This window comes from Scyliorhinus torazame, chromosome 15 (assembly GCF_047496885.1).
Source record: "Scyliorhinus torazame isolate Kashiwa2021f chromosome 15, sScyTor2.1, whole genome shotgun sequence".
In the NCBI taxonomy this organism is placed as follows: Eukaryota; Metazoa; Chordata; class Chondrichthyes; order Carcharhiniformes; family Scyliorhinidae; genus Scyliorhinus; species Scyliorhinus torazame.
This window is the reverse complement of record NC_092721.1, coordinates 5,409,157-5,422,167: the sequence shown is the minus strand read 5'-3', so window position 1 is coordinate 5,422,167 and position 13,011 is coordinate 5,409,157. Positions and strand designations below refer to the sequence as shown.

Here is a 13,011-nt window from a genome sequence, read left to right as displayed (position 1 = left end):
AAAGTCAGTCCCGTACACACACAATGAAACTAGTCAGTCTTGTACACACGCACAGTGAAACTAGTCAGTCCCGTACACGTGCAGTGAAACTAGTCAGTCCCCAACAGATGCACAGTGAAACTAGTCAGTCCCCAACAGGTGCACAGTGAAACTAGTCAGTCCCTTACACACGCAGTGAAACTAGTCGGTGCCTTACTTGTGCACAAAGAAACCAATGTGTCCTGAACACTTCCGCAATGAAAATTGTCAGTCCTGTACACTCTGTGCAGTCCCTTATTCGTGCACTGTGCTTGTGCACAAGTGCTTATACTCTCAATTTCCATTCTATCCACCATTTCCCTGCCAACCCACAGCAAACAGCCACAAGAGGAAGCCATACAACCTGGTCCTCCATCTAATCAGTTGATGGTTGATCGGTCCTGTCAACCTCATTTTGCCACCTTAGCTCCATATCCCATGATATCCTTATTGTCCCCGACTAATATCCACTGATTGCAGTCTGGAAAATATGAACCGACTTCCCTTTTTTGGGGGTGGGTCCAGCCAAGCTTTTGCTGCATCTGTATGGAGAGTGGAAAGGGAGGCCATGGTATATTCTTTACACAATGTCAGGCTGCAGGGCTCAATAGTAATTTGCAGCAAATATCAGAAACTACCATTTGGGAGTATTTAGAAGTAATTACCCTGTTTGTACCAGGCTTTTGTTATTTAATTGTCAGGGACAGGAGAATACCAAAAGGACTCCATCAGAAACACAAGAGGTGCCATGGCACAGCACCATTAACACTGGAACAGTTCATTTGTTAAAGTCTGTTCATGGACAATATGGCAGGTCATTGTGCAATGATCATTTGTCAGGAATGGAGAGGAAAATAAGCTTTCTCTAAAGACACAAATCACTGCATGAGGAGAGTTCAATTGTCAGCTTGGCAGAACAAATTCTTAAATAAAATCAGATTGTTCCAATGTGGAGCCAGCCATTTGGTTTATTGTACCCCCTTAGCCTGTTTATTCCTAGTCCTAGTTTCCAGTTCACGCCCTACACATAAGACATCCCCAAGAAACTCAAATTCCCTTTAAAATTAATCCTGCTGCCTGGCAAGGAGAATTCCACATTCTACACACTCCCTTAAAGTTCCCTTGGTGGTAAGTCTGCGCTCTATTGTTCTTGTCTTACCAAGAATTAATCAATATTTGCCTTTCTGTATCTTTGAAAACCTTCTTTAAGACATTCCTTAACCATCTCAGCCAGAGCAAAGAAAGTTGTCAGTTTGAGTTGGTGAACTCAGCCCTCTCATCCCTGTGGATGACCCCAGTGACTGTCTGATGCAGCTTTCCCATTGGGTTCACCTCATTCTTCTAAACGGTGCCCAGAAATGTACCATAGCTTTGTACAAACACCACAGTATTAACTTAGCTATTTCTTACGCTCAGTGTAAAATACAAGGCTTTTTGTTTTGAACGTACTGGGTGAAAACATTGTTCCCTTTCCTTTCCTTGCGGTTGCTATCTTTAAATGGATGTTACCTCTGTACAAACGGTTGTCTTGGAGCTGGCCAGCAGCAGAGAATGAATGCTCCAGTGCTTCTGATGGCCCGCCTCGCAGCGTATCAATGAAATTTCAAAGCTGTAATCAACCAATCAACCTGTACTTGCAAGCACTGCGATCCAGTACCTAATAATCTTCACAACAATTTGTACAAAGAGAAGGTTAGAGCGTACCTAAAACAATATACAGGAACAAAGTGAATTAGGAAGGGCAGCACTTAATACAGAGTCTCGTCAGTTTGGAGGCATTCCTCCCAACCTCATTGACAGTAATGTGTAAACTAGGCAGGAGTGTGCTTAATTTGTGTGATTCTAACATCGCTTTTCCTGCACAATCTTCTCAGTAAACTCAGAAGCAACCATTGCATCAGGGCAACATTGCAGAGGTCTGGGGGGCTGCAGAGCAGACAGCACAAACACCTTTAAAAATAGGTGTGAAGTGAGAACGTGCAGATACTGGGACTGACATGGCTCCTCAGCTACTCTGTTGGATAAGTCCCTCAGTGAATTTACAACACATTCAGACTCTGCTGCAATCCAAACGCTTGTGCTTGTTTTAAGCAGGAAGCAAGCAAAATGAACCTTTTCACTGGGGCGTCATCCACCAGACCACGAGACGCCATGTCAGCGTGTAACATCCTCAGTGTTTCCTTCAAGGGTGAGTGGCTCATAGGCCAGGGAGCGCGTGGAAATTTCAGACTAGGTGACTTTAGCACGTTTGTGCAGGTTGTATGCGTGCTGTGCGGAGGAATTCTGTCTGATGTGTATGTCCGCTCAGCTCAATGTGCTGACCACTCTCTGCTTGTGCAGCTGTCTATTCCCAGAGTCTATCTGCAAAGTGCCAAAGGTAAAACCCTCCCTTAAGTCATAAAGAGCTTCATTGATAAGGCAGTGTTCATTCCAGATCCCTGGTGATGGCAGTTTGCTCCGTGACTGGATCCCTGGAGGTGGAAGTTCGCTCAGTGACTGGATTCGTGGAGGTGGAAGTTTGCACCGTGACTGGGTCCCTGGTGATGACAGTTTGCTCCGTGACTGGATCCCTGGAGGTGGAAGATCGCTCAGTGACTGGATTTGTGGAGGTGGAAGTTCGCTCAGTGACTGGATCCCTGGAGGTGGAAGTTCGCTCAGTGACTGGATCCCTGGAGGTGGAAGTTCGCTCAGTGACTGGATCCCTGGAGGTGGAAGTTCGCTCAGTGACTGGATCCCTGGAGGTGGAAGTTCGCTCAGTGACTGGATCCCTGGAGGTGGAAGTTCGCTCAGTGACTGGATCCCTGGAGGTGGAAGTTCGCTCAGTGACTGGATCCCTGGAGGTGGAAGTTCGCTCAGTGACTGGATCCCTGGAGGTGGAAGTTCGCTCAGTGACTGGATCCCTGGAGGTGGAAGTTCGCTCAGTGACTGGATCCCTGGAGGTGGAAGTTCGCTCAGTGACTGGATCCCTGGAGGTGGAAGTTCGCTCAGTGACTGGATCCCTGGAGGTGGAAGTTCGCACAGTGACTGGATCCCTGGAGATGGAAGTTCGCTCCGTGACTGGATCCCTGGAGGTGGAAGTTTGTTCAGTGACTGGATCCCTGGTGATGACAGTTTGCTCAGTGACTGGATCCCTGGAGATGGCAGTTTGTTCAGTGACTGGATCCCTGGAGGTGGCAGTTTGTTCAGTGACTGGATCCCTGGAGATGGCAGTTTGCTCAGTGACTGGATCCCTGGTGATGACAGTTTGCTCAGTGACTGGATCCCTGGAGATGGCAGTTTGTTCAGTGACTGGATCCCTGGTGATGGCAGTTGCTCAGTGACTGGATCCCTGGTGATGGCAGTTTGCTCAGTGACCGGATCCCTGGTGATGACAGTTGCTCAGTGACTGGATCCCTGGTGATGGCAGTTTGCTCAGTGACTGGATCCCTGGCAATGGCAGTTTGCTCCGTGACCGGATCCCTGGTGATGGCAGTGTGTTCAGTGACCGGATCCCTGGTGATGACAGTTCGCTCAGTGACTGGATCCCTGGCAATGGCAGTTTGCTCCGTGACCGGATCCCTGGTGATGGCAGTTTGCTCAGTGACCGGATCCCTGGAGGTGGCAGTTTGCACTGTGACTGGATCCCTGGTGATGGCAGTTTGCTCAGTGACTGGATCCCTGGTGATGGCAGTTTGCTCGGAGACTGGATCCCTAGTGATGGCAGTTTGCTCAGTGACCGGATCCCTAGTGATGGCAGTTTGCTCCGTGACTGGATCCCTGGTGATGGCAGTTTGCTCAGTGACCGGATCCCTGGTGATGGCAGTTTGCTCCGTGACTGGATCCCTGGTGATGGCAGTTTGCTCAGTGACCGGATCCCTGGTGATGGCAGTTTGCTCAGTGACCGGATCCCTGGTGATGACAGTTTGCACTGTGACTGGATCCCTGGTGATGGCAGTTTGCTCCGTGACTGGATCCCTGGTGATGGCAGTTTGCTCCGTGACTGGATCCCTGGTGATGGCAGTTTGCTCGGAGACTGGATCCCCGATGATGGCAGTTTGCTCCATGACTGGATCCCTGGTGATGGCAGTTTGCTCCGTGACTGGATCCCTGGTGATGGCAGTTTGCACTGTGACTGGATCCCTGGTGATGGCAGTTTGCTCCGTGACGGGATCCCTGGTGATGGCAGTTTGCTCCGTGACTGGATCCCTGGCGGTGGCAGTTTGCTCAGTGACCGGATCCCTGGTGATGGCAGTTTGCACTGTGACTGGATCCCTGGTGATGGCAGTTTGCACTGTGACTGGATCCCTGGAGGTGGCAGTTTGCTCAGTGACCGGATCCCTGGTGATGGCAGTTTGCTCCGTGACTGGATCCCTGGAGTTGGCAGTTTGCTCAGTGACCGGATCCCTGGTGATGGCAGTTTGCTCAGTGACCGGATCCCTGGTGATGGCAGTTTGCTCAGTGACCGGATCCCTGTTGATGGCTGTTTGCTCAGTGACTGGATCCCTGGTGATGACAGTTTGCTTAGTGACTGGATCCCTGGTTATGGCAGTTTGTTCAGTGACTGGATCCCTGGTGATGGCAGTTTGCTCAGTGACCAGATCCCTGGTGATGGCAGTTTGCACTGTGACTGGATCCCTGGAGGTGGCAGTTTGCTCAGTGACTGGATCACTGGTGATGACAGTTTGCTCAGTGACTGGATCCCTGGAGGTGGCAGGTTGTTCAGTGACTGGATCCCTGGCTATGGCAGTTTGCACTGTGATTGGATCCCTGGAGGTGGCAGTTTGCTCAGTGACTGGATCACTGGTGATTGCAGTTTGCTCAGTGACTGGATCCCTGGTGGTGGCAGTTTGCTCAGTGACCGGATCCCTGGTGATGGCAGTTTGCTCAGTGACCGGTTCCCTGGTGATGGCAGTTTGCTCAGTGACTGGATCCCTGGTGGTGGCAGTTTGCTCAGTGACCGGATCCCTGGTGATGGCAGTTTGCTCAGTAACCGGATCCCTGGAGGTGGCAGTGTGTTCAGTGACCGGATCCCTGGTGATGGCAGTTTGCTCAGTGACTGGATCCCTGGTGATGACAGTTTGCTCAGTGACCGGATCCCTGGTGATGGCAGTTTGCTCAGTGACCGGATCCCTGGAGGTGGCAGTTTGCTCAGTGACCGGATCCCTGGTGATGGCAGTTTGCTCAGTGACCGGATCCCTGGTGATGGCAGTTTGCTCAGTGACTGGATCCCTGGAGGTGGCAGTTTGCGCAGTGACCGGATCCCTGGTGATGGCAGTTTGCTCAGCGACCGGATCCCTGGTGATGACAGTTTGCTCAGTGACTGGATCCCTGGTGATGGAAGTTTGCTCCGTGACTGGATCCCTGGAGATGGCAGTTTGCTCAGTGACTGGATCCCTGGAGATGGCAGTTTGCTCAGTGACCGGATCTGTTGCTCGGTGGCACAGTGGTTAGCACCGCAGCCTCACGGCGCCGAGGTCCCGGGTTCGATCCCAGCCCTGGGTCACTGTCCATGTGGAGTTTGCACATTCTCCCCGTGTTTACGTGGGTTTCGCCCCCACAACCCAAAGATGTGCAGGGTAGGTGGATTGGCCACGCTAAATTGTCCCTTAATTGGAAAAAATGAATTGGGTACTCTAAATCTAAGTGGGCAGCACGGTAGCCTTGTGGTTAGCACAATTGCTTCACAGCTCCAGGGTCCCAAGTTCGATTCCGGCTTGGGTCACTGTCTGTGCGGAGTCTGCACGTCCTCCCCGTGTGTACGTGGGTTTCCTCCGGGTGCTCCGGTTTCCTCCCACAGTCCAAAGATGTGCAGGTTAGGTGGATTGGCCATGCTAAATTGCCCTTAGTGTCCAAAATTGCCCTTAGTGTTGGGTGGGGCTACTGGGTTATGGGGATAGGGTGGAGGTGTTGACCTTGGGTAGGGTGCTCTTTCCAAGAGCCGGTGCAGACTCGATGGGCCGAATGGCCTTCTTCTGCACTGTAAATTCTATGAAATGAATTCTATGATCCCTGGTGATGGCAGTTTGCTCCGTGACCGGATCCCTGGTGGTGGCAGATTGCTCAGTGACTGGATCCCTGGAGGTGGCAGTTTGCTCAGTGACTGGATCCCTGGTGATGGCAGTTTGCTCCGTGACCGGATCCCTGGTGGTGGCAGATTGCTCAGTGACTGGATCCCTGGAGGTGGCAGTTTGCTCAGTGACTGGATCCCTGGAGATGGCAGATTGCTCAGTGACTGGATCCCCGGAGTTGGCAGTTTGCTCAGTGACTGGAACCCTGGTAATGACAGTTTGCTCAGTGACCGGATCCCGGGTGATGGCAGTTTGCTCAGTGACCGGATCCCGGGTGATGGCAGTTTGCTCAGTGACTGGATCCCTGGTGATGACAGTTTGCTCAGTGACTGGATCCCTGGTGATGGCAGTTTGCTCCGTGACCGGATCCCTGGAGGTGGCAGTTTGCTCAGTGACCGGATCCCGGGTGATGAGTTTGCTCAGTGACCGGATCCCTGGTGGTGACCTTTTGCTCTGTGACTGGATCCCTGGAGATGGCAGTTTGCTCAGTGACTGGATCCCTGGCAACAAGTTTGCGCAGTGACTGGATCCCTGGTGATGAGTTTGCGCAGTGACTGGATGCCTGGCGATGTCCGTTTGGTGGATCCCTGGTGATGGTGGTTGTCATAGTGACCATAGGCGTGATGTTGGTTTGCTTGGTGACTAGATCCCTAGTGATGGTTGTTTGGCGCGTGAACGGATCCCTGGTGGCAGTGGTTTGCTCCATGACCAGATCCCAGGAGACGACAGTTCACTCAGTGACTGGATCCCTGGTGGCAGTGGTTCTCGGTGACTGGATCCCAGGGGGTGACAGTTTGCTCAGTGACTGGATCCATGGAAGTGGCGGTTTGCAGTGACCAGATCCCTGGAGATGACAGATTGCTCAGTTACTGGATCCCTGGAGATGAGTTTGCTCCATGACCAGATCCCTGGAGATTACAATTTGCTCAGTGACCAGATCCCAGTTTGCAGCAATTTTCTCCTTGACTTGAAACCCCCGAGATTACCTTTGTCCAGAAGGATGGCACGGTAGCACAATGGTTAGCACTGTTGCTTCGCAGCTCCAGGGTCCCAGGTTGGATTCCTGGCTTGGGTCACTGTCTGTGCGGAGTCTGCACATCCTCCCCGTGTATGCGTGGGTTTCCTCCGGGTGCTCCGGTTTCCTCCCACAGTCCAAAGATGTGCAGGTTAGGTGGATTGGCCATGCTAAATTGCCCTTAGTGTTGGGTGGGGTTACTGGGTTACGGGGATAGGGTGGAGGCGTGGACGTAGGTAGGGTGCTCTTTCCGGGGGTCGATGCAGACTCGATGGGCTGAATGGCCTCATTATGCACTGTAAATTCAATGACCAGATCCCTGGATATGGCAATTTATTTGCCGACCAGATTCCTGCCCAGATCACAAGAGACAATGGTTCTCAGTGACTGGATTCCTGGAGGTGGCAGTTTGCTCAGTGACCAGATCCCTGAGATGGCAGTTTGCTCTGTGACTGGAATCCTGGAGGTGGAAGTTCGCTCAGTGTCCGGATCCCTGGAGATGGCAGTTTGCTCAGTGACCGGATCCCTGGAGGTGGAAGTTCGCTCAGTGACCGGATCCCTGGAGGTGGCAGTTTGCTCAGTGACTGGATCCCTGGAGGTGGCAGTTTGCTCTGTGACTGGATCCCTGGAGGTGGCAGTTTGCTCTGTGACTGGATCCCTGGAGGTGGCAGTTTGCTCTGTGACTGGATCCCTGGAGGTGGCAATTCGCTCACTGACCATACCGCTAAAAGTGGTAGTTTGCTTAATGAACAGATCCCTAGATAGACAGTTGGTTGAGTGACTGGATCCGGATCCCTGGTGATGACAGCTTCCTCAATATCCAGGTCCATGGTTGTGACGATTTGCTCACTGACCAGTATGTTTGGTGACCAGATCCCTGCAGGTGCCAGTTTGTTCAGTGACAGGATCCCTAAATTTGACAGAATACTCGCTGTCTGGGTCCCTGTTGATTGTCCATTAAGGCGACTGCAGTTTTCCCAGTGTGCTGATCCTGAAAGTTTGGGAAGGGATGTGTGCCAATCGCCGGAGGTTGTGAGAATGGGTGTCCAGTGACTAGAGGTGAGGACAACGTGGGTACTAGTGGTCGGAGAGGGGTGAATGTAGCACCTGTTGGCTGGCGGGCTGGGGGGAATAGTGCTCCTGATGGTGTGAGGGGGGAGGAACCGGGGATTGCAGCGGACGGAGGGGAGGAGCCGGGGATCGCAGCTGACGGAGGGGAGGAGCCGGGGGTTACAGCGGACGGAGGGGAGGAGCCGGGGATCGCAGCTGACGGAGGGGAGGAACCGGGGATTGCAACGGACGGAGGGGTGGAACCGGGGATCGCAGCGGAGGGGAGGAGCCGGGGGTTACAGCGGACGGAGGGGAGGAACCGGGGATCGCAGCTGACGGAGGGGAGGAACCGGGGGTTACAGCGGACGGAGGGGAGGAACCGGGGATTGCAGCTGATGGAGGGGAGGAACCGGGGATTGCAGCGGACGGAGGGGAGGAACCGGGGTTACAACGTACGGAGGGGAGGAACCGGGGATCGCAGCTGACGGAGGGGAGGAACCGGGGATTACAGCGGACGGAGGGGAGGAACCGGGGATTACAGCGGACGGAGGGGAGGAACCGGGGGTTACAACGGACGGAAGGGAGGAACCGGGGATCGCAGCTGACGGAGGGGAGGAGCCGGGGATCGCAGCTGACGGAGGGGAGGAACCGGGGGTTACAGCGGACGGAGGGGAGGAACCGGGGATTGCAGCGGACGGAGGGGAGGAACCGGGGATTGCAGCAGAGGGGGGAACCGGGGGTTACAACGGACGAACCGGGGTCGCAGCAAACAAACCGGGGATTGCAGCGGTGTGAGTGGACGAGCTGAGGTCGTGTGGCCGGAGGAACCGGGGGTTGCTGTGATCGAAGGGGGAGGAAACCCGGGTTCACGGCAACTGGGGAGGGGGAGAAACCCGGGGTTGTGGCAGCCGGAGGGGAGGAGGAACCGGGGGTTGCTGTGGCATACGGGTGGAAAACGAGGCAGAATCATAGTGGCTTGAGGGGAGAGGAAAGGGGTGACGGCAGGCATAAGATTGAAATCCGTGTCTGGGAGGTTGGGGGAAAAGCACTGTCGTGGGCAGAGAGGGGGAATCAACGCCCCAGATTTTGCCAGTGGCTCGATGTCCTGATGGCTGGAGGTACAAGACAGCTCATAGTTCGGTGTCCTCATTGCTGGAGGCGATTTTCAGTGCTTGATGCTGCCCACCAGTGATGTGTCCATTGTCGAAATGCTGCGAGGGGGCAGTAATAGGAACTGATCGTCTGGATTGGGGAAACCCGGCACTGTGATTTACTGACTTCGGGAGCCAAATTCACAACAAAAATTCATGTTGATTCAGTTGTTATTGAAAAGATTATTTCCCAATGGTCTCGGCGCTTTGTGTTCAAATATTGTATCTTGCAGATTGTGTGTCAGACAATTTGGTAATTCGATTAAGGTTATTTCAGGCAGTGTAACTCTTTTCTTTATGTCTTAGGTATTGATGTTAAATTTATATTTATAAAATTAGACACACGTTAAGATGTGGAAGCCAATCTCATGTGATATTGTACATGGGTATGGTATGACCTTGTGTAGGGTGTCGTGTTCTAGCGCAGTGGATTTGGGGTTGGGGGCAGGGCAGGTATAAATCACTTCCTGTTTTAAAGTTGCTTATTATATCTTTATTGCTATATGTGCATTAGAAATCGCCCTTTCCACATTTACAATGGAAAACTTCCTGTGTAAACTTGTCACACTGATTACCCCCAAACCAGCACTACCACTGGCAGAGAACATAATTACAATGTGACAGGTTTACATCAGGAGTTTCCATTATAAATGTGGGCAGGGGAGTTGGTAATAGAAAAGCTGACCTAAAATATAAGCGGATGCAGGATTTAAAAAATATTTAATTTTATTTATATAATTCAATCTAAATCTATATAACCATTCATTTTATTAATGTTCAAAACATTTTGGTTGTAGTTTTATTTTATGTAAGTGGTTGTCGCAGTCGGGATTATTGAATTTCACTCCCTCACTTATGTCATATATAAACATATGCAGTTTATATTAGTCTATTCATAATATTTACACAGAGCAGGTCGAGATCTATATATAAATACATTCATTTAATGTCTTTAAAAACTTGCATCTGCGACGCTTCCTGTCAACTTGTCCGTCATTAATTCCTTCCTATGTTCAGATTTGTAATTGAAACTGTAAACTTCTGGCACCGTAGCTGCACCCTCCTGCCAGCGGAGTAATATATATTGTAGATATACGTAACGAGGCTCGCTGCAGAGGTAGGTAACTGGGTGCAGTCAATGGTGGTGTTGAGGTTAAGCAGGATTGGGGGGGGGGGGGGGTTTACCGGCCGGTGGGTGCAGCCTACAGCTCAGACCTCACGTTAAAGCCATACCCTGTCCTCCCTCTGGCCAATTTCCATCGTTAACTCCCATCTCCATGTTTAGGATGGAATGGGTTTGTGCTGCCCCTGCTGGCAGAAAGCTGTAACTGCGGCGTGACATGTTTACATAGGCAGTTAACATGGGGCGGATGAGGTTGACAGGAAGTGCACAGATATACCATTTTAATGAAGTGCGTTTACATTGTATTTTAAAGTATTGATGTTTTATCCATATGGTTTATACATATGGATGTGTTTATCGGTATTTGTTATTCGCAGCTAGCTGGCCATCCTTACCTCACATTGTGGAGATTCTATATGGGGTATGAGAGTGTATGGCGGTGCCTATGGATTGTATAGGTGGCCCGAGGCCGGCCTTACCTTGCCGAAGTGCGCGGCCCAGTGCAGCGGGCTCCAGCCGTACACGTTGTCCTCCAGGCGGCAGTCGCTGAGGGAGGCGGCGGCCAGCAGCGAGCCCACCGCCGCCGCGTCGCCGTCCCGACAGGCCCGGTGCAGCGGGAAGCGCAGCGCCAGCAGCTCGTCCCCGGAGAAGCCGCGCTCGCGGCCCCAGCACGCCATCCCCGCCCGGTCCGCCCCGGCCTCGGCCCCGCTCCGCACGTCCCCGGCCCCGCTCCGCACGGCCTCGGCCCCGCTCCGCTCCGCACGTCCCCGGCCTCGGCTCCGCACGTCCCCGGCCTCGGCCCCGCTCCGCCCGCCGCCTCTCCGCTTCCCGCCCGACCCAGACAAAGGGAGCGCCGCAAGACCCGGACCGGAGCGCCGCAAGACCCGGACCGGGGCGCCGCAAGAGCCGGACCGGAGCGCCGCAAGACCCGGACCGGAGCGCCGCAAGAGCCGGACCGGAGCGCCGCAAGAGCCGGACCGGAGCGCCGCAAGACCCGGACCGGAGCGCCGCAAGACCCGAAAGACTTGGACTGGATCAGCAAATCCTGGACTGGAGCCAGAAGACCCGGACCGGAGCGACAGAACCCGGACTGTAAGAAGACCTGGTGGTTCGATAGTACAGTGGTTAGCACTGTTGCTCCACAGCATCAGGTCCGATTCCCGGCTAGGGTCACTGTCTGTGCGGAGTCTGCACGTTCTCCCCGTGTCTGCGTGGGTTTCCTCCGGGTGCTCCGGTTTACATAAGAACATAAGAACTAGGAACAGGAGTGGGCCATCTGGCCGCTCGAGCCTGCTCCGCCATTCAATGAGATCATGGCTGATCTTTGTGGACTCAGCTCCACTTTCCGGCCCGTACACCATATCCCCGAATCCCTTTATTCTTTAGAAAGGCATCTAACTTTTTCTTAAAAACGTTTAAAGAAGGAGCCTCAACTGCTTCATTGGGCAAGGAATTCCAGAGATTCACAACCCTTTGGGTGAAGAAGTTTCTCCTAAACTCCGTCCTAAATCTACCTCCCCTTATTTTGAGGCTATGCCTCCTAGTTCTGCTTTCCCTGACCAGTGGAAACAACCTGCCCGCATCTATCCTATCTATTTCCTTCATAATTTTATATGTCTCAATAAGATCCAATGAGTACAGTCCCAGTCTACTCAACCTCTCGTCATAATCTAATCCCCTCAACTCTGGGATCAACCTAGTGAATCTCCTCTGCACTCCCTCCAGTGCCAATATGTCCTTTCTCAGGTAAGGAGACCAAAACTGAACACACTACTCCAGATGCGGCCTCACCAACACCCTATACAATTGCAGCATAACCTCACTAGTCTTGAACTCCATCCCTCTAGCAATGAAAGACAAAACTCGATTAGCCTTCTTAATCACCTGTTGCACCTGCACACCAACTTTTTGCGACTCGTGCACCAGCACACCCAGGTCCCTCTGCACAGCAGCATGTTTTAACATCTTACCGTTTAAATAATAATCCATTCTGCTGTTATTCCTCCCAAAATGGATAGCCTCACACTTGGCAACATTGAATTCCATCTGCCAGACCCTAGCCCATTCACCTAACCTATCCAAATCCTTCTGCAGACTTCCGGTATCCTCTGCACTTTTTGCTTTACCACTCATCTTAGTGTCGTCTGCAAACTTTGACACATTGCACTTGGTCCCCAACTCCAAATCATCTATGTAAATTGTGAACAACTGCGGGCCCAACACTGATCCTTGAGGGACCCCACTAGTTACAGGTTGCCAGCCAGAGAAACACCCATTTATCCCCACTCTCTGCTTTCTGTTAGTTAACCAACCCTCTACCCATGCTACCACTTTACCCTCAATGCCATGCATCTTTAGTTTATGCAGCAACCTTTTGTGTGGCACCTTGTCAAAAGCTTTCTGGAAATCCAGATATACCACATCCATTGGCTCCCCGTTATCTACTGCGCTGGTAACGTCCTCAAAAAATTCTACCAAATTAGTCAGACACGACCTACCCTTTGTGAACCCATGCTGCGTCTGCCCAATGGGACAATTTCCCTCCAGGTGCCCCGTTATTTCCTCCTTAATGATAGATTCCAGCATTTTCCCTACTACCGAAGTTAA

At 52.3% G+C, this 13,011-nt stretch overlaps 1 protein-coding gene across 5 annotated transcripts in view; it reads right to left on the bottom strand.

The window, feature by feature from the left end:
* LOC140391483 (ankyrin repeat domain-containing protein 10-like) overlaps positions 1-13,011 on the bottom strand; it is a 122,402-nt gene that overhangs the window by 71,274 nt on the left and 38,117 nt on the right. The window contains exons 1-2 of one of the 5 annotated variants that reach the window (XM_072475998.1): positions 10,884-11,017; positions 1,468-1,683 (exon numbers count right to left, since the gene is read on the bottom strand). The exons of 1 other annotated variant lie outside the window; for it this stretch is intronic. Coding sequence is in view for 2 of the 4 variants with exons in the window: in XM_072475994.1 (XP_072332095.1) it covers positions 10,884-11,081 (198 nt within the window). In the remaining 2 variants the exon portion in view is untranslated. Of the gene's footprint in view, positions 1-1,467; positions 1,684-10,883; positions 11,116-13,011 lie in introns of those variants that run through there. 3 more of the 5 variants (XM_072475997.1, XM_072475994.1, XM_072475996.1) reach the window with 3 other exon arrangements.